The sequence below is a fragment of the Haliaeetus leucocephalus genome, unplaced genomic scaffold (assembly GCF_000737465.1).
Source record: "Haliaeetus leucocephalus isolate CR32 unplaced genomic scaffold, Haliaeetus_leucocephalus-4.0 Scaffold151, whole genome shotgun sequence".
Lineage (NCBI taxonomy): Eukaryota > Metazoa > Chordata > Aves > Accipitriformes > Accipitridae > Haliaeetus > Haliaeetus leucocephalus.
Window position 1 is genome coordinate 6,449,885 of NW_010972587.1, and position 27,091 is coordinate 6,476,975.

At 39.2% G+C, this 27,091-nt stretch overlaps 1 protein-coding gene across 2 annotated transcripts in view; it reads left to right on the forward strand.

Annotated features, from left to right (window-relative positions):
- Positions 1-27,091, forward strand: part of SYT1 (synaptotagmin I) — a 135,201-nt gene that overhangs the window by 31,570 nt on the left and 76,540 nt on the right. Inside the window, exons 2-5 of one of the 2 annotated variants that reach the window (XM_010561820.1) lie at positions 6,276-6,460; positions 19,695-19,817; positions 23,114-23,281; positions 26,691-26,858. In XM_010561820.1, coding sequence (XP_010560122.1) covers positions 6,276-6,460; positions 19,695-19,817; positions 23,114-23,281; positions 26,691-26,858 — 644 coding nt within the window. The remainder of the gene's footprint in view (positions 1-6,275; positions 6,461-19,694; positions 19,818-23,113; positions 23,282-26,690; positions 26,859-27,091) is intronic. The other variant, XM_010561821.1, reaches the window with a different exon arrangement.

A 27,091-nucleotide genomic window follows, 5' to 3' on the forward strand; every position in this document is an offset into this window, starting at 1 on the left:
ATTTATATGGATGAAACCTGACTTTTGAGCTTGAAGGCCTTTGCGATCTCTCTGAGGTACTTCCTTCAACAAGGAGACATCTCAGCAGCTTCGCTTCCTCACTCTGGCCACCTCACCGTCCCATCTCACCTGGAAACTCCCCTGCCTTGCTTTCTCCCCCGTGTATCTGGAGAGACGAGGGGCAGAGGAGCCGATGAGACTGAGCAGGAGCAAAACATGTTGAAAAGGAGAGAGAGAGAGCAACAGAGACAGAAATAGTTCTGCTCTGCAGAAAGAAGATATGCTGTTGGGTAGATGTGTTTTAGCATGACAGAGAACCTATCACATGCCCTAAAAGGTGAACTAATACCAGCAATAATAAACATAAATGACCTGCGAATTCCAGTAGCAGGTGCGAGTTTGCCTTCAGGTAAATATTTTAGTCATTTTATGCATTTTGACTTGGAGCTTTTGGAGCGTACAGTGGGTACACCAGATTCTGAAGCAGCCCAAGCACCTTGGCTAAATTTGTAGCCATACCTAGGATTACCACTAAATTCAATGTCAGTCTATTTGCAAAGACTGGAATGTTCAGTCATACGAATTTTGCATAATTTTGCATGATAATGTCTAACAAAGAAGCTATAGGCAGGAGTATATTCAATGAGTGAAACCCATCTGATCAGTGCACTTTGACAGACTGTTTTGCATGCGGGGAACTTTCACTGTCAAAACACACAGCTCTTAGCTCAGTTAAAGCTTCAGTAACTTTCATAAAGTATTCATAGAGATGGTCTTATGCAACTGCACATGCTCAAAAAATAGAGAAGGGGTGGGAAATGTGAGCATGAGAGCATTTGTTAAGGTATTTAGTAATGGTTCTTTCTAGTGATGAGTCAAAGGTAGCATCATTAACTTGAACCACATAAAAAATCTGTGGTAAATGTAAGAAGGTGAAAATAATATTTTGCAAACATGCTATTAAAGCAACAGATTATACATAAGAGTGTTTGGGGTGGAAACGTAGCTGTATAAGCCTGAAGGCTAGTATTTAAATCATCGGTATTTGTAAGTATGTATTTGCAGTTTTTATCTTCCTCTTTTACAAGTCATTTTACCATGTATCAGTATTTGCTTTTCTTTGCATTGCTCACCTTTGTATTCCTTCTGCTGTGAATAGTGGTATCTATTACCTGGGTCCTTGCTGTCAGTGCATTTTCTTTTTCTTTAAGTTACTTCTAATGAAAGTCAAATAGACTCCCAGAACTTGGCCCCTGGGGAGTTTCTATACAGAAAGTCTGAATATCGCTATATATGGGGTTTGCTTCCTGATTAGAAGCTGTAAGTGCAAAAAGCCAAGATAAAACTATGGTTTAGGAAATGAAAACTGCCAGTATCTCATGTTCAGACTACCAGGGCTTTAGATTAATGCAATGTGCTTGACATATAACTATTTGGCGGTTGCAGCTTCCTGTTGAGTATCATGGCCCCTCTGAAACATGGATTATTAATATTTATCAATTCTGACATGCCATGGGCCTCCGTTGCAGAATAATATGGAAGCTGCCATCATCTGATAGTCCTCTGCTGTCAGAGTTTAAATGGGGCTGCTTAATTGCTTAATTGGGAGTTGTTGTTGTACAGCATTTTTGGTATGGAAGTCTTTACTTTTTAATTCAGCTCCTCTCTTCACTTCTTCCTTGACCTTCCCTCTCTTTGGGTTCTAAGTTAATACAGTTTCCTCTGACATTGCACACAGAAAGGGAAGAAAATTATTAGGATGAAGGATTTTTTCCTCTTTTACAGAGTGTAGCACTTCGATGCTGTTAACACGTTTTGTGACTTCCCACTTACTGTCTTTCCTCTGGAGTCAAATGTCCTTCAAGGCATTTGATAATTTTAGATCGTCTAACGGGAATGTCAGTTTTAGACCCAAGGCCTGTACCTCTCCAAGCATTTTGTGTAAGGCCAAGTAAGGATATCTTTATATAAAGGACATAATTTGTAGCTCGTAAATTGAATAACTCAGTAATACACCCTTTGCTTTGAATCTAGCATATTCAGTGGAACAACATTAAATGACAGGTTGGGACACAAGCTATATCTAGTGCAGCGCAGTAGAAGCAAATCAATGGAATAAAGCAATCGGTCCTGAGGACCCAGCCACACACTGCAAACTTTGTGGGGGTAATGCTTCAATTTAGGTTTGCTCCCATGAGGCAAGTGCCTTTTGCACTGGGAGCACCGTTAGGTGAACTCTGGGAGCGAAATATTCCCATTCGGTCCATCATGTCCTCCCAGATCGCCGCATAACGGGAGTCCAAGCATGGTCTATGGGTATGGTCTGGAGGTACACCTCAGAAATGCACTCCTAAGCCCAAACTGGAATGGTAAGTGCGCCACAGCTGCTGTATTTGTGAAATGCTACAAATGCATCAAATGACCCACAACATGCACACAACCCTGGTTGGCATTAATGGAAGGAAGCAACAGAGAGGGGTGAAAGAGCTCACAACTCCATTAGCTGCATCCGTGTCTGACTGATGTTCAACATGAGCGAAGGATGCCAAATCAGTACCCAAAATGCCTCGATTATCAACGCAATCCTAGAGCTTACTCTTTTCAGTGCCCTGCTATTGCTCAGGAGTAAGCCATGCGCTTCATTTTCTCTACACTCTCCTTTTACAGATAGGCTTCATTCCTGCATTTCTGAGTGAAGTCCTAGAGCATACCCTGTTTGGATTGGATCAATAAGACTCATTCAAGACCTTATTTACTAACTATGCTACTCAGCAGATCCCCTCCTATAGATTTGTCTTTAAGAGCCTCGTAGAATCACCAAATCATGTAGCGATTCATGACAGCTTCTTCAAAATAAGTATTCTGTATTTTCCCACAGGAGCAGAACCAAGAAAATAGCACTGAAATACCAGAAAGTTTACACACATATTAATTATCCTTAAACCAATAGCTTTTCCTTGATCGCATAGGTAAGTATTGCTTGTTTCAAAGCACCCCCTTGTGCAGGCACTGGGTAAGGCAAGTTGTACAAGAAGCTTCTGGCTCCCTGACACCTCAGTCACTTGGTCAGGATCTGCGTTTTTCATGTCACCCATGCTGCTTCATCTGCCACAGAGGTCTTTTGCTCAATGGATCCTGTCCAAAGACCTCCTGAGGTTTCAAAATGCGCTACTGAACCTGATCAAACTTGTTTAATATAGATGGAGGTGGTCTTCATACTGTAGATTCCCTTTGTTGTCCATTTAAATGCTGGGAAAATGAAATTCTGTGAAAATTTTGCCTAACTGTGGGCAAAGTCCAACTGGAATTAATCAATGTAAATCTCCAAAGTGAGCCACTGTGCAAAAACAAGGAAGTTCTATACTGTGGGCAGGGGTTTTATACATATTGTTCACAGATGGTAAAAAGGCTGAAAAATTAAAGGCTGTAGACTTGAGTCTTCTGAAACAACTAGTGACTTCAGTCATTTCATTCTGGCCTGTCCACCTTGAGATGACTTTATAGAAAACTAATTTTTAAAATTTTATCTTTTTCTGGAATTCAAGCTCCTCTGGCAGCATCATGAATTGGAGAGCACAGATATGGAAACTCTCAAAGTCTTTAGCAATTTTGGAAAATCTTGTCCGTATTATGTAAAATGATTAACATTTAAAATTATTTAAGTAATGCTTTTGAAAGGAAATAATCACCGCTTCAAAGCTAGTGATAACTGTATGTTTCGCTTGTCTTAAATCTAACATTTACATCCATCGGGTGGGCAATCTCTGTCAATGGCAGCGTTCAGGTGAGCCATCTCGTTGACAGAGATAGTATACTTTTACTGGGAAAAAAAATCCATTCCTTTTTGTTTTTTCAGACTTGAATGTTGAAGTTGTTTTGGAAATGTCCAGGTTTTGGGTTACCCCAAATATTTTCCTTTATTGCTTATGCTTTGTTTAATAAAAAAAGGAAGTGTATTCTTTTTGAAGAGATAAATAAGGAATTCTGCATAATTCTTGGTGTCTCAGATATTAATTTGGTGATAATTTAATTGCATCACAAGAGCTATTGGGTGAAATTAAATTACAAACAGATGAGAGCAGACAATGCATTATAAAAAAGAAGCTGAGGTATCTGCAAGTGCTTCAAATGCTCCCCAAGGCACCCTACATTGTTCATGCTCCAGAGGACGGAGGCAGCAGTGCCAGAATACCACTTCACACAACAGTTTCAGCGCAAAGGCACCTGACTTCGCTACCTACACAAGCTTTTTCATCTCTAGGATGCATATGTATATAGCCTGTTAACACCCACATTCCCTGTCTCCTCGATGCCTTGGTTCTCCCAGCTTACCCACACTTGATGTGTTCCTCTTCTCTGTCCTCCCACGGTGCCATCCTGCTGGCAGAACCCCATCCCATATTCTTGCTGCTCCCCGTATTTGCTGGCATCATGCTTCAAGCACTGCTGACAAGGCAGCACAACAAATAGCTGATAAGTTTGGGCACAGCATTCATTTCATATTGACATAAATCCTGTAGATTAGCTTAGATATAAAGCATAGTGTTATGTAAATACCGTTTCAAATGCTAAGTGTCTAACAGACTAAGTACACATGTGAAGTTTAGAATTTGAGAAGAGCGCACATTGCCTATGAAAGGTGATGGGTTTACATTTATGAGTGCTGGATGAAAAAAAAAAAAATTTATGGGCAAGTCAGTTGTGCTATAAAGTGTTACCACACCAGATTTGAAGGCAAAACGAAATCATTAATGCGTGAAATAAAGATTTTAAGTTACGATAAGTGCAGATCTAATGCAACCTTAACTGCAGAATTCCTGTTGCTGACTCCATAAAATACATCCCATAAACAGCTGTTAATCTGTTCACTGTTTATCTTTTAACATTCATTTGTTTAGTAATCAGTTCTCATTTGTTCTACATATGGTACAGTTTCCCTCTTATAGCAGCTGCATTTAATGAACATTTGGAGGCACAAAAGTATTACAGAAATTCTTGTTTAACTATTCTCCTGCATTATTTTTGTATCTGTCACCAAGGACATATGAATAAAAGGTAGAAAAAATGGTCATTAAATATAGAGTAAGGAAGGTGTAGGTGCTCTGTCCTCTTCCTGAACGGGTAATTTGTAGTGGAAGTTCCTGTGACCATGCTTCACACTCTGCTTAGCTCCTTTAAGCAATTAATTTTCTCTATTTATACTGTCCATTCCCTTTTGTGATTCACTGACGTCAACATGTCAAATTTAATTCACTCTTCAGTTTTGCTCTGTATCATATTAGAGACCTTTAGGTAATGCACTGAGAGAGTATCTTGCAGACATGATAGACTGAGTGCATTTTGAGATTTTTAGAAAATGACAGTTTACAAGATTTAAAGTTTTGTCAAGTGTTCTGGTTAAATGTGGGGATCAGTGGTCATTAAAGCTGATTTGTATGAAGATAATTCCCTTCCAGAGGGAGGGAACTTGTGTTTAAGTGTCATCTTAATTCCTTTTTTCCAAAAGTTCTGATCTTTAACAAGACCATTTTATCATAGTAAGTGTTCTCTGTTATTTATTCATGCTTCAGCCATGTCCAGCATCCTGGACTGAATGAATAAATGGAACATACGCTTTTCTTTATAGGAAGGTATAGGTGAGAATATAGCTGTGTCCTGAAACTTTGCTAGTGTTAAGGCACAGTGACAAATAGGGCAGATGCCGTTGGATTGGGCAGTCCTCTGTCCTTGGTCAGTCTGTACTGGTGACCTTGACCTGCATCTGTTGCGAGGAGTCTGTGAGTCTGTCAAGTACAGCAGCGGGCAGAGAAGGGCTGTTCATTAAAACCGACTGCTTGGATCAGATGCCATTCCAGAAAAGGGAAATTCCCAGTCAGTTCCACCTGATTCAGCCACAATGCCAGGTGGGTTGGGGAAGTGATTAAAGAAAGAAGCAAGTAATTGCCTAAATGTGCCGAGCATTTTACAGATTTGCAATTCGCAAGTGTAAATATTTTGGACATACTGTTTTCAGATGTTAGATAAATCAAAATAGCTGCAAATGAGTTTGATATGTGTCACCAGGCATGTAAGCAGATAGATGTGTTAAATTGGCATTGCGTGTGTAAATGCTCAGTTGAGAGAAATATACAAATGATGACAGGACATTTTAGAAAGGATTTCAGGTATTTCTGCAAGGCATTTTTGTTGAAAAGGGCTTAGCTGTGAGAGAAATGTGTTTTAACCCTACTAACGGATTACCACCTTCTTTCTGTGTGTTTCTTTTTCTCTTCCAGTGCCACCTTGGGCCTTAATAGCCATAGCCATAGTTGCAGTCCTGTTAATCCTTACCTGCTGCTTTTGTCTCTGCAAGAAATGCTTGTTCAAAAAGAAGAACAAGAAGAAGGGAAAGGAGAAGGGAGGGAAGAATGCTATTAACATGAAAGATGTTAAAGATTTAGGGAAAACCATGAAAGACCAGGTAAAGTACCTCTCCTTTTCTTGAACTCTTGAGTTGCATTTGAAGGTTTCTGCTTGTTGCCTCAGTAGTGGCTCTGTGAAGAGGGGACTGACTGGCAGCATCTTCTCGGTTGTATCACAAAAGATGAATCTGGGTGTGGCATTACTGATAAAGCAGTCAGCCAATTTCCCTGCTCTGCTAAAAAAAAATGAACAGGCATATAATGACTCATCTGGAAGGGTCAAGTTTATTGAATCAGTTGTCCCAAAAATGAAGCAAATGTGCCCAATTTTCACTGTCCTTTTTCAAGACTTTGACCAGGACCTAGTACAGTGTTTGTGTGTCTTTCCAGTAGTATTTCTGAGCTTACATAATACACAAAAGTAGCTCTGAACTCTAAATCTCTTTTTACACAAAAGCAAAAGTTCAGCAGAGAAACAACAGTATAGAAGAAAAAAATGAGAAGCATAGAAACAAGGGAAAACAACCAAAAAGGAAGAGCACACGGGCATTCAATACAATGATGTTGGGAGAATTCATTTTGTACTAGAGAGGAGGAGATTAAAGATAACAGGCCATGCTTGCAGCTGTAAGTCAGCTGAGTAACTTGGAGGAAAAGATTAGCATAATGCCCTTTGAGCAGCATCATTTTCATAAGGGCAGAAAAACTTGTCCTTCAGATCTGCTTCATGCAAGAGAAGCAGAAGGTTGCAGGACCTAATCCTCTGGGCCATAGAATTGACTAATATGTTCCTGAAAGAAAATAAAGCTTTTTTTAACAGGGTTTTAGTGTTGTCCTTCCTGGAGCAAACTGTTGAGAATAAGCAGAAGAATGGGGAAACAAATGTGAAGTATCCATGTGTCCTCACTGCATTGCCCAGTTTCCTAAGCTAAGAAGACAAAGGGCTATATTTTTCAAACAGAAAGTGCTGAAGAAATTTAGAGAATTGCTTTGCAAAACCTCTTCAGTAGGAGCAATAACTGTAAAGATAAAGACTGCAAGTCTGTGCTCCCAAGACCCCTGGTAAGGTTGAGCCAGGGCAGTCCAGGACCACTTATCCAGCCAAAGAGAGAGGATAAAAGCATGGTCAGGAATGAGCAGTTCCTTCCACAAGTTGGGATCTAGTGTAGAAGAAAGCTGGGCTGAAGGCAGGTTTGATTAGAAGTACAAGCCAAAGCTGGGAACCGCAGGGCTAGGGCCAGCTGATTGGGAACAAGATCCAAGAAGAGAAGCTTAGAGCACAGTAGCTATGAGGCCCACGGAGCAGTCCAGAACAAGTGGTGAGATGCCACTGTACAGTGAGGAACCAGCCACCGGTGTGGCTCGTCAGCCAGTCTTAAGAGTGCTGGAGCAGGTTAGCATGCTTCTCCAGGCACATAAGACGTGATAGGGGAAGAGCAAAATCAGGAGAGTGCATGAGGAAGCCGTACAAGTCTGATGACTAGCTGCAACTGGATCACACGAGTGGAGTCTGAAAGGAGCTTGGATAATGGGAGGAAAATAATGGATAAGCTTCAAAGGTACAGAGCTATTTCTAGTTTCCATTATCAGACAACAGGACAGTTTTTGTTGTTCTTGCTCAGTAGACAGTATGGAAAGAAAATAACTGAAGATCCAGTTGTTTTATTCCTGTTCATTCTACTCAACTGCAGTAGCTACTACTAAAATGTTGATTCATTAGACAGTAAACTTTTCTAGTCTATCCGCTACACCAATAAAGTAAACTTTGGCAAAATTCATTACATTCAAGCTGGATGTATCAACGTTTTATAGTGACCACCTGTGTTCAATCTGTTTTGGTTCTCAGACCATAAGTACACATTGCATGCTTACAGCTAATGAAGTCACCCATCTTAGGTGTACTCATGTACACGCTAGAAGGCAGTACAAAGCAGATATCTTTACAGCCATCTTAGACTGCCTTACTGCAACTAACAGAGTCCTACACAGGCACAAAGAGCGAACGGCTGGAGATCCTTGCATCCACATTGCAAGTAGAGGACTTTAGATAGTGCCCTGGTGTGCAACTTCAACCTTGGTTCCACCTGGAGAGAAGGTGCTTCATGTGCCACACTGGTGTACTGGAGTGCATGACACCAACGCAAGACAAATTCACACCTGAAAACAACCTCCTCAGTACACAGAATCACTAAAATAGATGCAGCTGTTCCAAGGGTAGGAAGATTAGTGAGGCCGAGCTCAAAAAAAAACAGAGCAAAAATTTTGAGTTCTACCTTGAAAAATATTTTATGCTGATGTTGCTTTCTCCATATGATGAATGCGAAACAAACGCCTTTTCTTTAAGCACTTTGATTTAGCATTCATAGATTCCCTGTACTTGATTTATAGACTTTATTCTGTGCTATTAATATTAAGTAATTGTGAGATATTTCCCCCTCAGCAATACATGGAAAATCAGATCATCAATTGTTGGGTTACCCTGGGCTACTGTTAGCCAACTCTTCCTATTGAACGAAGAATAATTTGGAAGAACTGTTTGGTTATGCTTGTGGAGAAATTCCTTGAGATATTTATTATGTTTTACCAATTATAACAAACCTAATACTTTGTTGTAGGACAAATAATGTGCAATTTGTTGATTGATATTTATGTGGAATTTGTTCCATATCATGTAAGGCCATTGTTGTATTTACAATATAAAATTAAGTGTTTTTAATTATATTCATTAGGACCTGGATAAATGACCATGGATTCTTGGAAAATAAATATTTTTAATGCAAAATTACATTATCTAATTAATATTGAGTTTCATTTCTATCTTTTTCATGGGAAAATTTGATAAAAAGCTGAATCATGCGGCTCTTGTCTACAAAGAGAGCTCAAATTTTGAAATGTTGCACAGATAGGTATTTTAAAATGATTCCACTCAAAATATTCTGTATAGTTATTTAAACATACTTTTGCCCAAACATTTGGGGATTTAACCAATATGTTTTGTTTTGCACACTTAAACCTAAGGAGGGTAGATTCTCAGATGATGTAAATGTCAGACCTTTAATAAGTGGATGGATCACCAACTGTCCAGCCAAGCTTCCTCTTCACTGTCTGGGATTTCAAAAACAGGCTACTTAAATTAGCCCCTTAAATTCATACCTAGCAGTCTGATAGTGTACAGATTTTTAAGTCCTTGGCATTCAATAACTTTTACCAACTAAATTCCTAATTTGTGAAATTTTAGCTGTCTTTTTTTTTTGGTGTGACTGATTGTTCATTCTAACAGTTTAATCTTGAATTATCAGTGCAAATTTTAATATACCTAGCTGAACTCAATGCAATGCTAAATGTAGAATATTTCAGTTAAGAGAATTGAATCACTTTAGAGGCTCTGCCGTAAAATAGAACAGTGGATAACAAGAATGCCTTTTACTCTTTAAAGAAGCAAATTTTAATGTTAAAAAAAAGTAATTGGAGATCACAATGTAAATCTAATGCCATTATAAAGGGCAACGTACAGTACCAAAGATCTGAAATGCTGTCAAAAAACCCAAAAAGCTTAGTTCAGTCATTGTTAGGCCTGAACCTGTAAGTACTAATTACCTTCTGCCTTCAGCTGAGAGTGCATAATAGGAGTTGATAGGCACTTGGCATCTTGCAAGATCCTAGTTCCCTAGGCACACAAAACTTGAAAGGGTAAGGTTAACATTTGGTACATTGAAAGTATCGGCTTCTGGAAATATAATTTCCATCTTAGTCTGGTTTTGTTTGTCAAAGAGAACTTCTGACCTACATGTACTCATGCTGACCCGCACATCCGTGCCAAATCATTATAGAGCCATATAGCTTGACATAGTTAAAGATCCTTTTGACATAGAGACTCAGTCAGCTCAACAGTCACACATGATAACTAGATATTACAGAAAGTAGAATAAAATTTTGTCTCTGTTAGAATATTTGTGCTTCAAAATTTCCACTTTCCTGAACACAACTTCAAACTAGGAACTGTTTATGAAATAATATAGATTATGAGCAAATGTAGTTGAGGTAAAGTGGAAGATGAGTTGAAAATAAGATTAGGTTTTAAGTCTTGAAATCCGTTTCCGTTGCAGGCAATGCTTACTTTTTCAAGTAGGGTATGCGACTCCACCAAGGGCCACTGGGAGGATTAGATTCCTTCTAGGGGAGGCAAATTGTTAATGAATGTACTGCTGTAAAAAGGTCATTTCTCCATGGTTTTTACTACTGTTTGTGTGTGGATGTTTTAATTTTTATTTCTTCCTTCTATGTCCTCCTTGTCTATGTTGTGTCTCATGACTGTTCTGGATTGTCACTTGCGGTAGGTTTATTTTGCTATTTGGATGCACCCAGTCTAAAGCTCTGATACATATAGTCCTCTGACAGCTCTGGCTCCTCAGCTGAGATTTATATGTAGTAGCTTTGATACACACATCAAGAGGCTGAACTAAATTGATTGGGTATTTTTTTGGTTGGCTATATATTTGGGGGGAGGCTAGAGGAGGGTGAAAGAAAAGAGGTTGTCATTCTTTCTGTAGATAAAATATTAAGTCAAACTGTACTAGAAAGCTGAAGTTTAAAATTGACAGGCACATAAAAATAACTTGCTAATTTTATTTCCTTTTTGTATAAATGTCACCATATCAAAAGTAGACGAAAGCAGTGTGTATTTTTAATGTCTTAGTTTCTAAGTGTTGGTAAAATGATTGGTACCTCATGAAACTTGCTGTGGGCTCTCGCATCATCTCAGTACAGTACCCATGCTTTAAGTTCTTAGTGCTCCATACCAAACTCTTTTATGTGGTCTTACTCCAGATTTCTGTTGGTGCAACTGAATGACAACTAGCACCAGTGTTTTTATGAGTTCTTCCCATCACAGTTTTCATCTTTATAACTTTTCGGTCTCTGCTAATGCCCCTGCTTGCTCCCACTACTTTTTTCTTTAGGAAAAAATAAAAAGCCCCCAAACACCCAGCTCCAGAGACTCTATAATAGCTGCTGATTTATTGGGTCTGAATTTAATGCGCTGGTACAGCAAAATTCTTGGTTAAGCTCAGCCTGTGGACTGAGGAAAGGAATAGACGTAATCATTTCAGTCATGAACAGTGGCACTGAAAAATTACTAAAATCTAGCCCTGTTGTTTGGAGAATAATTGTTGTGGTGGTCCGAACATTTTATTAGGTCACAAAGCATTTGTGGAGAAGGAGATTTAATAGCTCATTCCTTTCTCATTGTGTCAGGCTAAAACACTGTCACTGGTGAAAGATTTTTGGCTTACAGTGAATGTATCTGTTAGGTGAAATAGGAGATTTGGGATCAGGTATATATACTACACCCTGGAGTATGAGGAATATATTCTTGGCTCTGCTGCTGACTTACTGTGGCCTTCAGTCAGCCACCTGACTTCTCTGTATGTTTGTTCTTCCTTTACTAAGGCCTTCCTTTTACATCAAGGTTATGTACTGACTTAATCAGAATATTATGATTAATTTTTATGTATTAATACTGGTGAAACATGAGGGCGTTATAAAGTAACATGATGTTGAGAGCTGCAATTACACCTAACTGAACTTCAATTTATAATGGTTTTCTTAGACTGTTTCACCTTATGATTTTGGCTGTTGAACAGTAAACACTCTTGTCCTCATGGAGACAAAACATTGAAGGAACAATCTTTTTAATGTTAGGTGCCCTGAAGTATTTCAAAGTAGTGTGTGTTGACCTGGCAGCGTGAAGACGATAGGCAAAATGAAGTCAGTAAAATCCACACTGACGTCCAGAGAGCCTGGATTTCACTTGAAGGAACCCAAGCCTTTATTGCCAGAAATAATCCAAGAGGATCTCTTTGAGGGACAGGAGCTGTGTTGCTGGCAGTGGTCTTCTCTTCTGCAGTGTTTGCTCATGTGCTTGTTTGTTTTCGCAGTTGAATGCCTAGAGAATAGTGAGTGTATTTATGCCACAGTGCCACCTGTCTTGGTCCCAGCATGCCAATTCCCATTCGTTGGCATCTTCAGCCCATGGTGACATTAATGCTCACCGTGGCTTATCCACAATGCAATGAGACATCCTAATTCACACTCAGAAGACAGCATGCGCTGCAGAGCCATGACAGTGTAGAAAATGAGTCAGAAACAATGGGGACAAGTCTTTCTTAGAAAACAAGCCCAATAAGTATACTGTGGCAGTCAAAATGGATTGACTGAGTCCCATTTATACATTAATTCAACCTCAGGTTTGACCAATCGTCCTGCTTTTTTCACCTGCCTCAGAAGGCAACTGTGCAGGGTGCATAAAACTTCCTGAAAAATGTGAAAATAACATGTTTATGAAGATATGATGTTACAGATCAGTGTTTGTGTTCTGCGGGGTTTTCCACAAAACTCTTTTGTAACTTAGATTTATGTTAGACTTCAAAATCCTGAAAATATGGAAGTAACAGCTGTGAGCCACAAGGCTGGGCTTATTTGCATTCCTGTCTCTTCCTCTCAGTCACTCCCAAGAAGACATAGGAGCTTGCTTTGCATGCTTTGTGAGCTTTGTTTTCCTCCTTTTTAAAAAATATTTTTCCTGTAAAATAATTCACTTATTACTTTTATTATAACCTATTGTACTGTTAGGATGATATGAAGATACAGTTCCTACCCATTTTCTTACATGTCTTCTTTTCTATACTGAAGGTCTTGCCACTGGAAGCTTCCATTGTCAAGGACGTTTCTTTCTTGCATTTTCTTGATTAACAGACCAAATTATTAATTCTTTATTCAAGCCAGAGTCTGTAGGTTCCTAATGAGTGGTGTCTAGGAAATATGCAATTATTCCCTAAATTAAAGTGATTTGAGTCACACTTTCAAGACATTTACCTGTATCCACTGATCACGTGGAAAGCTAAACTCTTACACTAAGTGCCTGAAGTTAGTGGGTATGAATAATCTACAACAGGAACAGCAGTTGATATCAGTGAGGTATACATTTCAGACCCCGCTGGGAATATTTAGTTGTTTACTTTTTAAGCCAAGGCATTTATTCTTTACAAAATGATGAATAATAAATACGAATAGCAAAATAACCTTCAAGCATGAGAATATCAGATACTTGATAAAGTCTTATTTAGAGGATGGTCAGAGAATGATCTTATCTCTTTTTAAGCAACTGAGCCAAAAGAACAGGTCTTTGCCAACTTTTCTCCATAGATCAATGTGACAGCCCATAAATCATGTCTGGCTATATTTAGGTTAATTTTCACTGTTAAATAGATGTAGTCCTAATTATATAGTATGACAAATTTTTCAAACAGAAATAAATGTAGTACTCAGAGTGGTCCTCCCGTGTTGAGGAGCCAGCTCTGTCCCAAAGGATGCTTCCGTCTGGCCCGCTGCCATTCGTTTGGGAAGGATGAAGAACAATTGATTGAGCAGCACGCACTGGCCAAGCAGCCTAAAGCTGCCTCCTACTCACAGCCTGCTGCTTAGCGCAACCAAGCACTGCCATATGGGAGGTGGGGGCAGAGCACGCCAGCCTACTTGCAGGAGTGCTTACTTCTTTTAGTTCATGCACACGGGCCCTGCGTTCAAAGCAGAGCTCTGACCCACAGGGTGAACTTCTGAAGTAGTCCCCCAGGCTGAGATCAGCTGCAACTTTTTTCAGGAAATAAACACTGGCCACAAGAAAAACAGGTTGATTTGGGGGCTTAACAGCTCCAACTTGAATGTATGTATTCATATTTTACATTGAACACCTCCAGCATTTGCTGTATTCTTCCATTGCACCAGAATCAGTTGGCTTTTTAGTACCCAAACGATTCAGTGAGCTCTTAAGCTGAACACGATGACTTCGTGTCATAGAACTCCAAAGCAAGCAAGCCTTTTGAATAACCCAACAGACCATTTAAAACCTGGATAACAAGCAAGGAAGTAATGTCAAGGCATCGCATGCTGAACACAGCAGGGTCTTGCTCATTCTCTGCATCGGTGTGGCCCACTGCTGGCGTGTGAGGCCAACACTCTTGCAGCAGTAAGGGCAAAGCAGGTTTCACAATGACCAAAGCCTGGCTCAGCCACTGGAAACCCATGCGCAACATGCTCTCTAAATTAATTCATGGAGAGAAAGCAGCTGCTGAATGAATGAAATGTTGCCTTTCCTTCTCAGGGACTCTGACAGAGAATGTGTTAGAATTGCAGGCTTCTCTGCTTTGTGATAGGGAATCAACCAGGAATTTTTAAAGGCTTTTGTTTTCCCCTGGGATAAAAATTGGCCATGTCAGAATTGTGGTGTTCTTGAATGTGAAAGAAATTGATAAGAGGTTCACCACCATTAGTGGAAATGCAGCCATTCCTAAGTGTGGAGGAAAAATTGCCTTTCTGACAAATTCATTGTTGGACATGGCACAGAACATTCTCGCTACAAAATCATATTGTTTTCTTCCATTCAGCTCAGCAGGCATCGCACAAGCCTGAGGACTGGGCGTCATTCACACGTTAAAAAAATATCCCCTTCACCGTGTGAACAAAAGGAATGATTGATGAGGCAGGCGGAGATGGAACTCAGGACGGCAGCATGCACTGTGCAGCAAATAAACTTACAGGCTGCAGTCAGCATTGTTTTCCTGCCTAACGTCTCTCCTTCTTGCTTACTGGTAACTTGCTTCCTTAAAAGTGAGGCCACAGGCTACTCCATGAATGGAAGGAACCCTAAAAACTCTGTGAATTAAAGTGTTTCTTTACATACGACAGTGAAAGACACTTTGCTTGCAGTCTTAAGTAGCTTGTGAGATGAACTAGGCATTAACAATGAGACGTGAAGGTAACTGAGACCGGAATCAAAGTGCAAAATATACCTTCATGGGTCTTTGCGTCCTCCTGGTGATTCAGGCAGGGTTGTGGCTTCTGCCTCACTGTACCAGAGGCAAGGAAGTAACACTTGCTCCCCAGCAGCTTTGTTACCCGAGTCTCGTATCAGTTTGCTTTCCTGGAGCTCCTGCACACGTGGAATCTGGAGGCAACCAGCAGACAGCTGTGCTAAATCCCTTGCAGACCCTCTCGATTTCTACACGTAGTTCTGGGAGGGATTAAATGAAAGTGTATATAAAGCTGTTTTAATCCCCAAAACCTTTCTTGTGGTTTGTGGTGGATAGTAGTGGGTTAAACCCAGTGCCAGGGTGCAGGGCTTTTGGTGGAACTGAGCTGGAAGCAAGGGGTGTTTGCAGGATCAGGAGGCAGCGTCGGTGGAGAGAGGCTTTTGTCAGCTAGGGGAATGAGAGGGGAAGGAAGCCCAGGAAATGTAAAAACCCACTCCAAGGTGTGGAGTTTGCAGAACTGCAATTACAAGCAGGGATTTTTTTTTTCCTTCCTTTTTTAATGCAGAAGATGCAACTACAAAAAAATTGAAAATTAAGCATTTTTTTTAACAACCCAGAAGAAAAGGGGAGACTGTAAAACCACTCTTAATTATGTTGCGGAAGTGAAAAAAACAACCAGCAGATTGAAATGTGGAACCCAGATTGCTGTAATTTAGCCATGTTTGTTGTAGGAATCACTACAGAGTAGATAAGCTTGAAAACAATTAACTAAACATGGCACGGAAAAGAAAATCCTAATGCCATAGGTAGGTTGATGTCTGCACCCTTGGTTAGAACTAGTTACAGAGCTCATTCAAGTATGGATTAAATGACAGGTTGCTCAAAAATTCATTTTGTCTTCCAGGTCTAAGAAAACATATATTGTGTATTGTGTGGCTCTGTTAAGGTCCCTGGCACAAACTTGCTGATTTCCTTAGATGTGGATGTATCACCTTGTAATGGTTGTATTGGATTAACACTTTTTTTTGTATGTTCCTACGCCAGCTTACACATAAGCCTATGTTTTTTGGATACTTACACAGATGTAAGAGGATATAGAGGTTTGTTTTGTGTTTCTGCATATGTTATGTAGAAACCACTTGAATGAAATTCACAGTCATCCCAAATGAGAAAAGATAAATCTGGTCTCCTGCACAATGTAATAATGCATTTCTGTGTTGCATATTTCACCGAAAAAGCATTTAAAATGTCATGGAATTAAAAGAAATATTAGGAAAGGAAAGACTTATATTCCTCTGCATCTAAATCCAGGCTTTCTGATTACAGTTGTGTCAGCTGAAGAGGCTTGAGGAAAAAGCTGGCTTGTAATTAAAAATATTTTATTGTTTCTAAACCCAATAAAATATAGCTGCTTATTTTAATTGATTGTAGCAATACAACAAAAAGATCCAATATAGTGTGATACAGTGTGCTATAAATTGAGGGTTGCAGTACTATTCCATTAAATATTGATCTTTCAGAGAATCTCAATACAAAATGAAAATCCCTACGGGGTGTTTCAAGTACTTTGAAGCAATCCAATTCTTCTTCCTCTTTGGAACTCAGCAGCTGCATCAAACATGAGAAACTTCTGCGCTTCCTTTGACTCAGCTTCTTCTTGAAGCATTGGCCTCTAGTTTGAAAGCAAATTCATCTCTTGATGGTAAAAACTATTATGTACAGACTGCTGTGGAGATAATAATTTGTCATTTCTTGCCTCCCCCACGCCATGACCTTGGCCAAATCCAAACACCATCTCATTCTTAGTGTTTCTTAGTGCTTCAGTGTTTCTGAGTCAAGGTCAAGAAGAATCATATAGCTCCTCAGCTGATGTGAGTAATGTGCAATGTTTTCCATCCCCCCTGGGAAATAGCTTTCACCTTCCAATAGGCCTCTCATAATCTGTGGAGAAGAGCTTCCCAACTATGAATGTTTTCTGTCTGCGCTTCAAAACTCCCTTGCAAGAGGGACGTTAGCCTCCCATTATATTTTCCATAGTCACAGTAAGAACTTTTTCACATTGAGTTACCCACAGCTCTGGCATCTCCTGGGTTGATCAGCTATGCAGAAAGTATATAATTTTGCTAGGGAGAGTGTGGATAGGTAACTGTTGCCTTGATGCAATAGTTACAAATTCCTCATACCTAGAAATTAGCATATAAAGGTTTTTTTGCATTCTCCCTTTTATCCCTGAGCAACAGCTGTAGGATATTTCCTCCCAAACAAAATCCAGGTCAAAAGCAGATGGAACAGCAGTAAGTCCAGTACTTATCCCAGAAACAGTGATATAGTGGAGCTCTTTATCACTCTTCTATCGTGGAGTCCTCTATTAGGGCAGTACTGGGATGATTCAGAGCAGCGGGTCTTGGAGTTAACATCCCACTCTGACTTATTGCTTCCTGTTGTCTCCAGGCTCAGATAAATGTGGTTGCTTCAGTTGGATTGAGTCACATCTCTTTTCTTTTCATGATCACAAAACCTCAAGCTTATTTTTATTACCAATGAAAGCAAGGGGTTTGGCATAATCACATCACCCCATATCCTGAATGTCCCACGTGTGGTCCCGCAGGGGCTGTGCCTCTTGCCATAGAGCCTGTCAGTTTTGAAGTGTCACGCTTGTTGTTGTACTAACAAAAACGTTGTGCTACAGCCAGGGAACTCACTGGCAGCCCAGCGATTAAAATGTCTCAAAACAATTTTCATTTCAGGCAGTTCAGCCCTTCCAAATAGAAATGGTTTAGTTCAAAAAGTATTACTCTTCTAACAACACAGGTGATTCTCATCCACTCCCGACCTTTCCCAGCAGTCTCATCCAGGTACACGGTAATTTATGTTCCTTGTAAAGAGTCCATCATTCACTAACATTCAGATATTTAACTCAAACCCAGCTCCTCAGCTTGCATAAATCAATGTTGTTGCATTGATTTCAGTTGAGCTATGCCAGCTGAATTTCTATCTTATTTCAAAAAGTAGAGAAATAATTGCTTAATACTGTACAGTTTTGAGTCTGACCTTTTGAATTTAGATCTGGCTTCTGAAAAATAACATTTTCTACTTCAGGGATCAATCTTTCTTCTTACCACCCCCACGCAACTCTTGTGTGGCCCCCGCTGCGTGCATGGCTGAGGGAGAATGTTAATGCTTTCACATTTCTTCTTTCACCAACCACCATCAACCGTGGATATAGCTACTTTCCAGCCTTGCTATCTCTTCAGATAGAGAACTCCAGCTGCAACCTATTGTTTATAAATGCTGTAGGTTTCTTCAGACCGCCTCACATTGTGAAAAAAGGAACATAACAAATCTTATTCTTGCACTTAGTAGTCTGTTTGTGCAAGCAGAAGCTCCATATAGAAGGAACTTTTGATCCAGAGAGGGCTCTTACAGATAAGCATACTCTTTACTGTAACATGCAAATAGCAATTCTGGATGAATGCTCAGTATTGATTCCTTGTTTTCACACTCTCAACATTTATTTTCACATTTTCCACAATTTTTCACTGTTTGTTTCATCACTTTTGCCCATTTTTCAGTTCTTACTCAGGTAAGAATCTGCTGGATTAAGACCTACATAGTTCCATGTGGTTCATATGGCTTAATAATTGTATGAATTCCCTTTTCCACAGTACAAATACTTCTGCTTTCTGGTACAGCAAAAAAAATGATTACGTCATTTAGTATTTTAATTATGTATAAAATCTAAGATAACTGCTGTGTCCTTTGAAAATAGCAGGTTTGATACAATGTATTTCTTTATTTTTGTGTTTCTTTCTAAGCAAACGAAAATCAACGTGCAATCAATTTGGTTCAGCCAAGCTGTATAGCGAGAATGAATAAAAAGGAAATTGGTCTCGGGAGGGAGGGAAAAGGAGAAACATGCATTTGCTAATGGCATGGTGAAAACTTTGCTTCCATATTCATTCTAAATAAACATGAAAAATGTTTGGCATATGATTGTAGGAAGAACTCATCCACAGCACATGCTCTTTATCATAGTAATCCTACAGAAACGTGTTGCCAATTGCAAACAATTCACAGCATGCACAAACAGGTTTGACATTGCCGAGATATTCTTAAGTTGAATGAATGTCTGACTTTGCTTATTTAATAGCATGTTTGCCTCCTTGTGCCTTTTTAAGAGCCAGTGTGAGCCCAGAAGGATTTTTTTATATCAAGTTGATATTTTGTTTCTACTTTCAGGTTTTACAACAATTGTTGCTTGTAATAGTCCAGGAAGTTTTCTTCCTACTTCCATTGCTTGCTTGCTGATTTATAACACCTTCTTGAGCAACCTAAATAGTATAAATATATATGTAAACTGCATATTTGGATTTCTGCTGTCATGCTTGCTTTTAATGGCTTTAAAATAGATTTGAGGACCATGTCTATTTAAAACTGGTAGTTAAGAGTTTGCCTTATTTATGAATATTACTTTCCTTCTTTCTAGGCTCTTAAGGATGATGATGCTGAGACTGGGCTGACTGATGGGGAAGAGAAAGAAGAACCCAAAGAAGTGGAGAAACTAGGGAAAATCCAATATTCTTTGGATTATGACTTCCAGAACAATCAGGTTTGAAACAACCAACCTGTAACATTTCATTTCTGTGTGTGCAAGGGGAGAATGAAGTAATACATTTAGTTGCAGTAGATATTTCTGAAATCCTTACTGCTTGCACGGAGTAAAGGGAGAAAGCAAGACTGAAGATTCGTGACAGAGGTACTACTAAATTGGTATTCAATGTACTCAGAGTTTATATTACACTTTTAATCAAAATTGAAGACACAGTTTTATCTAATGGTTATTAATAACTTATATTAAGGCATCACCAATCAATGTCAACCCACATTATATTATGGAGTCTGCATGCAGACAGTAAAGGATAGCTTCAGCCTTCAAGTATTTAAAATGTGAGCAAACAAAAGATGGGAGGAGAAGGAGAGGGACATGAAAGTAAGTTGATTCATTGTGGGTCTTTTAGCAAGTTGATAAGATTGCCAGGAGTAGCTCGCTCTCACTTCATCAAGTGTGCACTTTGCCTTATTAACTGGCTGCATCAGGTTCTTTTGCTCTCCGTGAAAGCACACCTACTAGCCAAGAAAATTTTAGTTTGGAACAAAAGTTCAAATAAAAAGGTCTGTCCCCAAAAAAACAGGAAAGTTGGACAAGAAGAATCTCTCCAGTCAAGGACTGATACTCCTTCAGTACCCTACTCTGAAGCTGGTAAGACCAAACTTCGGCATACTTACCCAAGTTTTCAGTAGGAATAGACACCATAATGTGATGTAGACCTAGAATCAACCTACTTAACAGGTTTGGCCACATCCTGAACTACCTCATATTTAATTCCCCCCTCCTGGCCTCTTGCTGTGGTTGGGATCACTTTTTGTCAGTTATGCCAATTCACAGCCTCACATTAAAACTCACCGCGCTTAACTTTGGACCGAAGTAAACCAACACATCTGACTTCTTCACTTCTACCACATGTCTTTCAGTGAACTTGAGAATACATATCCTGCATTTCATTTTTTGACAACTTCAGTCAAAACCACATCATTCTTCTCTATTTAGGGAAAGAAACGACTACTGAACCTAAATCCCTGTTAATTCCTATTCTTCATCTGAACTGACTTCCACATGTACTTGTGATTTATTTCCACATTTAGATTCTTTATTTGATGCTGTTCATGGGTTGCAGTACACTTACTTGTTGCAAAATGAAGAAAATAAGAGAAATTAAGAAAAATTTTTGTGTCAGCGGCAGGGTATTTACACACAGCTACGACCTGGCATAATACATAGTATTTCCCTGTCTTTTCAACTGTCTTCTGACTATCAATGCTTGGTTTTCCATGCAAGAGCCAAAAAGAATTCTGAAGCCTTTCAAGAACCTCTGGTTAAAGGAGATTTTCCTTGACTCCCAGAGCAAATTCCCTGGCCATGTGATGAGTCACACTGATCCCCCTTGAAATCGGTATGAAATCAGTATGAAGTGTTAGACCCTTCAGAAGCAGAAGATCTAAAGAGGAGGAAGGGAAAAGCTGCAAATGTGTTCTGACAAATGGATTTCGCTTTCCTTAGAATATGAAAACAAACTTTTTGTGTGAATTTTATTAAAGGAAATGTTGATTTTGTGAGCTATATTTTAGAAAGCAAAATAGGATGGTAGAGCAACAAATCTGTAAAAGTGTGTAGTATTACTAAGGTAATAAATTATTTGAGTTATGGATTCCTATTTTATTTTGCTGCTCTAAACTGTGTTGCAGCTTGGAATTTGTCAGAGGATAGATGATATAGAAGAGTAGAAGAGGGGATTCAGTTAGGTTAGTATGGCATGGTGGCATGATACTGCAGACCAGAAATCTGGCTAATATATTGCACAGGGTTAAGAATGGAGACAAGATGACCAATATACTCTCCAGAGCACGATGCCTCAGTTTTAGAGAGAGAAATTTTAAAAGGGAATTGAATTGCTTTTCCACTCTGTTAACTAAAAGTCATAGACTTGTTTTTTACTCTTTGATGTGAAAGACTTGATGTAGATCCTGAGCCTATCCCTGTATTTATGAACTGTTACGCATCTAGAATAAGAATGAGGCAGAAAAGGAGAAGTGTTTCTTACAGCTAAAGGAAAATGTTTCATGGAGCTCGAGAGTGCTATAGGTGGGAAGGCATGCAGGCCATACTGTGAATTTAAAACTGGTAAAAATAAGTCCAACTTTGAGGAAACTCGCAGAAGCCAGAGGCTTCTTTCCTAGACTGACTACTATATTGTTCTGTATTCCAGTTGCTAGAGCTTCTGTTTCCAATTTTAAACAATTCATCCATGAGAAAAGCAAATATATTGTGACTGAAGCACTGATTTAGAAGAAAATATCCTCAGATTTCATTCCCAGTTCTTAATATCTTGTCTCCAGATTGACCTTGAAGAGTCACTTGAATGTTTACTTTAGTTCTGTGTCTATGAAACAAGATAAAAAGTATTTTCTTTCTCTCAACTCCATTTGGCTGATGAGGCCTAATACAGGCTGGGATGTCTAGATAACATAGCATAGCATAGCGTGGCATAGCATAGCATGGCATAGCATAGCATAACATAACATAACATAACATAAGCCTTCATTTATAGCACTTAAAAAATGGCCAAGGCATTTACAAGTTTCAAATGTGCTTCAGTCTTATTTTTAGATGTGTATAAGAGATTTAAGAAACTAATTTTTCTGTTTTGCAATGAGATTATGAATTGTTATTAGCATTTAGTTACCAAAGGTTAGTTTTCATTGGGTATTTTTTTGAAAATGCTGACCTTAGTTTACTACCTAAACCCATTTGTATACATAGCAGGAGAAGTTAAATATAAGGAAGACTGGAAGATCCATTTGTTTTTCAATAAAGCTCTTCCCGAGGATTTGCATTTGATGTATCACCTTTTTGTGTTTGGTTGGGGAGAAGGTTACAAGTTGGGGATTTAGAATACAAATTTTGTAGTCAAAATTAGACATTCTTGATTGTTTAATAATGTGATTTCTATTCAGGGTGCCCAGCATAGAAAAATAATGCACAAGAGGAGAGAGCAATTGAAAGTTATTTGATTGCGGTCTTTAAAAAGATGAAGTCTGTATTTATCTGTAATCAGCTGCCCTTTGAAAACCTCTTTTCTACTTAAAACCAGCCTTTGTACAGTCTGCATCTGCCATAATTGGTTTTCTAAAGTCTATAGATAGCGTTGCTTCATTTGCCTTCCTTGAAGTGGCGGGGGGGGAATAGTTTTTCATAGACCAAAAATAGAGTCTGCATGTGTATTTCTCTTACAGTTCTTTATAAGTATCTATTTGAAATTTCATTCTGCTCTTTTCCTCTTTTTTCAGCTTCTGGTTGGGATTATTCAAGCAGCTGAGCTGCCTGCATTAGATATGGGTGGTACATCTGATCCCTATGTGAAAGTTTTCCTGCTGCCTGATAAGAAGAAGAAATATGAGACAAAAGTCCACAGAAAGACCCTTAACCCTGTTTTCAATGAGCAATTTACATTCAAGGTATTTTTTTGATAACTATTGAAACTTTTTTATTTAAGCAGTATGTATCTCATGATTGGCTACAAAGCGAGACGTCTTCGTTAATTGGTAACTACAGCATAGTGATTTTTCACATTGTAGAAACCTGTGATATTCAATCTTATGATGAAAATGATACGACACAGGGTCTGACCTCAGTAGGTATAAAAGGCACAGTGATTTTAGGCCCTTCGGTTATGCTGATGTATGACAATCTGATCCATATTTTATGGCTGGATAAAAATTTACAAGAAAGTCAGAAAACAGTGACACTTTGACAAGTGTTAGGTAAATTTCACTAGACCAGCATTTTCTTTAAATATCTTTGTAGTCTGATTTATGAATTTCAGTATACCATTTCTTTTCCCCTCAAAAATAAATTAAAACTCAAGGAAGGTAAATGGATGAAGGACAATAGGGCAAATTAATCTTGCTAGACTTTGTCATAGCAATTCTTTGCCATGCTACTTTAGATATGAAAAGAAAGCATGTCTCAGCTTTAATAACATATGAATTAAATAAATGTAGCTAAGGCTTACGTTGCAATATTTAAGTCATTCCAATAGTATCTATCAAGAAGTGTTTTTCTGAAACTGTAGCCATACCTAAACCCCAGTTAAATACAATAAAGGAATACTATACTGCACGTTTCATAGGGCTTCTCCTAATATACATTCCTCTGCTGTTACTTTAGGCCTTTCTCTCGATGCCCAATCTTATAATGACAGCTACAGATTGAAAACAGGAACAGTGAAAGACTCAGGCTATGTAATCATTCAATGAGAAAGATATCCCTGGAGGCCAGAACTACTACTGCATGTATAAGCTTACTTTTTCCCTTGAAGATGTTCATAAAAATAATCTTTTGTGGGAAGTTATTTTTTTCTTGAGCTTTCCTGAGAGAGTATTTAAAAGAAAACAGAGTTATAAATTACAGATTCCCCTGGAGCTCACGAAAGAAAAGAGAGGACCAATAATGCTGTCATCTAAGATGAAGGCACAAATTATAAATCAGATCATCCATGGGATATAATGTCCACTTGTTTTAAGTCACATCTTTAATATTCAAATTTTATGCTCCAGAAGAAAGTTTGCTTTCCACACAAGACCTGACAGAGTGTTTAAGTGCATCCCAATATGGTACTAATCATCCCCTGGATAATGTAGTCTGTACTCAAGAGAGAACCAACAGGGCATGCCAAGTACTATCATTGTTCTGGGGTCTACAGTGAAAAAGACAAGTGACCATTAAACTACTGCTGCAACCGTAATAAATGACTTCTGTGGGAGCTACTGACAATATCTCGTTTACTTGGGCAGAGCCTTACTTCTGTGACCCACTTCAGGTGGTGCACAGCTTCTCTTGGCATCCTTCCCATCTCTGTCTTCGGCAGAGCTGCCCACCAGGCAGCCCAGACCCATTTTGTTACCTTCTCCCCGGGCACAGCCATGAGCTGCCTGCCTTCCTCCCAAAGAAGGGCTAATGAGGCTGAGATGGGTTACGTTTCTGCTGTACTGCATCTTGAGCCCTGGACCTCATTCCTTCTCTTCTTTGAGTGGTTCCCTGTGTTAGTCCCCTTTCCATTTCTGTTTCCCCGACATCCACGGTGCCGTTCCAGGGTGCAGGTGTTCGTCAGGCTCCAGCTGTCGGAGTCGTATACCCGCAGCGCACTGCACTGCACTGCCAAAAGGAAACCGAGAAATCCTAGCTGGACCACACCAGTCTGGCAGAGGGAGGTGTTCCTCCTCCTCAGGCCCAAAGTGGGAAGAGGGTTCGTGTCTGGAGCAGTGGCGTGTCTGTGCCAGAAGAACACTCCCATACGTGTCCTTCTACCAAGGTCTCACCTGCATTGTGTCAAGAGGCTGAGTGTCTCTGAGCAGAGCAGAAAGCAGGGAGAGGGAGCGCTCCTTCGCAAGAGCTGAGGACATCCTTGGTGGTCCTGAACAAAGCTGGAGGCTGGGGCTACTTTAGAGGTAGTGAATCACTAGATCTTCTTGAAAAAGGAAGGTAGCTAAAATAAGCTTTATTGAGGTCAAGTTATTGATAAAAAAATAAATAATGATAAATGTAGTCTTTTCATGCATTCCAAATGACCAGGATCCATTAAGCGGTATTGTAAACTGATAGAGAAAGAAACTTTAAAACATTTCTCTTCTCCTGTTTTTGAGGCTGTGTAAAAATAAAAGTGAAATTATTTAGAATTTTGCCTTCCACATATATTTGCCTTCTATGGCTTTTTAGAATCTACAAATAATTTACAGAATCAAAATAGATTTTGCTATAGTATTTACTACAATACACAGCCCTGTACCCACTGAAACTATTGTACTCAGGAATGGAAGCTGGAGCTGGGTCTCAACTTGAAAAGCTTCTTTTAAACATTATATAACATGTTATGAAAAGGAAAACTACTCATGTTATTAAATAAGTATTTTAAAAAGCGAGTTGAAACCAAACAGTAACAAAAGGCAGCAGTCCTAGGGTTTAAACAGACTGGAACAGACAGAGGTTAACATGACCAATGATAATGCCACGCTTTCATTTCTCTTTTTATATAGACAGTTAATAGAAAAATGTTTACTGAAGCCCACACTGAATGAAATGAAAGCATTTATACTTGCAGAGTATATTCACATTGACGAAGTGTTCAGTCTAAGTCCAAACAATTCCTAAATCGGACCTCTCCAGACAGCCACTCGAGTGTAGCTTACCTGAACTGCGTATCTTCATCTGAACATTAAAAATGTGACTCATAAGCATCCTAACCCACAGCATCTGTCTGAAACACATCAGAACAGCTGGAGAATTAGTCAGAACTTGGCCTTCTGCCACCACAATTTCTAGCTGTACGCTGTGACTTAGAAAGCACCTTAGTGTTTACCGTGTGAAAGATATAATAATGAAAAATATGCCTTGGTAAGTGATAGGTAGTGGTACTGTAAGAGAACTATTTAGTGTCTAATTACTTTGTGCCAGATACAGTAAGCCAGTTCTGGGGGTTTTTTTTCGTAAGTCTGGGAGCTACCCATTTCTGAGTGATGACAGTTGATTTATTGAGGAAAAGATACCATTGTGTGAAAAGTTCATGTGTCTTCAGTGCAAATAATTGGGCTTCCTGTTTCAGTTTCATCACCCGCAAAATGACTTGAAGTAGAATGAGAAAAACTCGGGGAGTGATGAGTGAGCTGCCACATTGTTCTATCGAGTGCCAGAGCCTGGTCTCAAAAAATACTGCATCTGGTGACTCTGAAACAAATACACCTCATAATTTTCTCTGCAGTTCAATTTACCTGAGATGACAGCTGATAAACCAAAGAAATAGATTTGCATCGTAGTGGACTGATCTTTATTGTCTCAGATACGGAGTTTGTCATTTTCTCTTCTTTGCAGGTGCCATACTCCGAGCTGGGTGGAAAAACTTTAGTGATGGCAGTTTATGACTTTGATCGTTTCTCCAAACATGATATCATTGGGGAATATAAGGTTGCGATGAACACGGTGGACTTCGGTCATGTCACTGAGGAGTGGAGGGACTTGCAAAGTGCAGAGAAGGAAGAGGTAAGAAAAATCAAACTTTTTTTTCCCCCAGGACACTTTTATCCTCAGCTAGAGAAACAGTCAAACGAGCAACATTTTTTTTGCTGAGACAGCCCCCATCTGTTATCAGCATTTCTCAGACTTACTTCACCTGATAAATTTTTGATAAGCATCTTCTCCAATACTCATTGAATGGTACATTCTCCTTTGCTAATCCTATTTTCAATCTTTTTGATACTTCATGCAACATATTA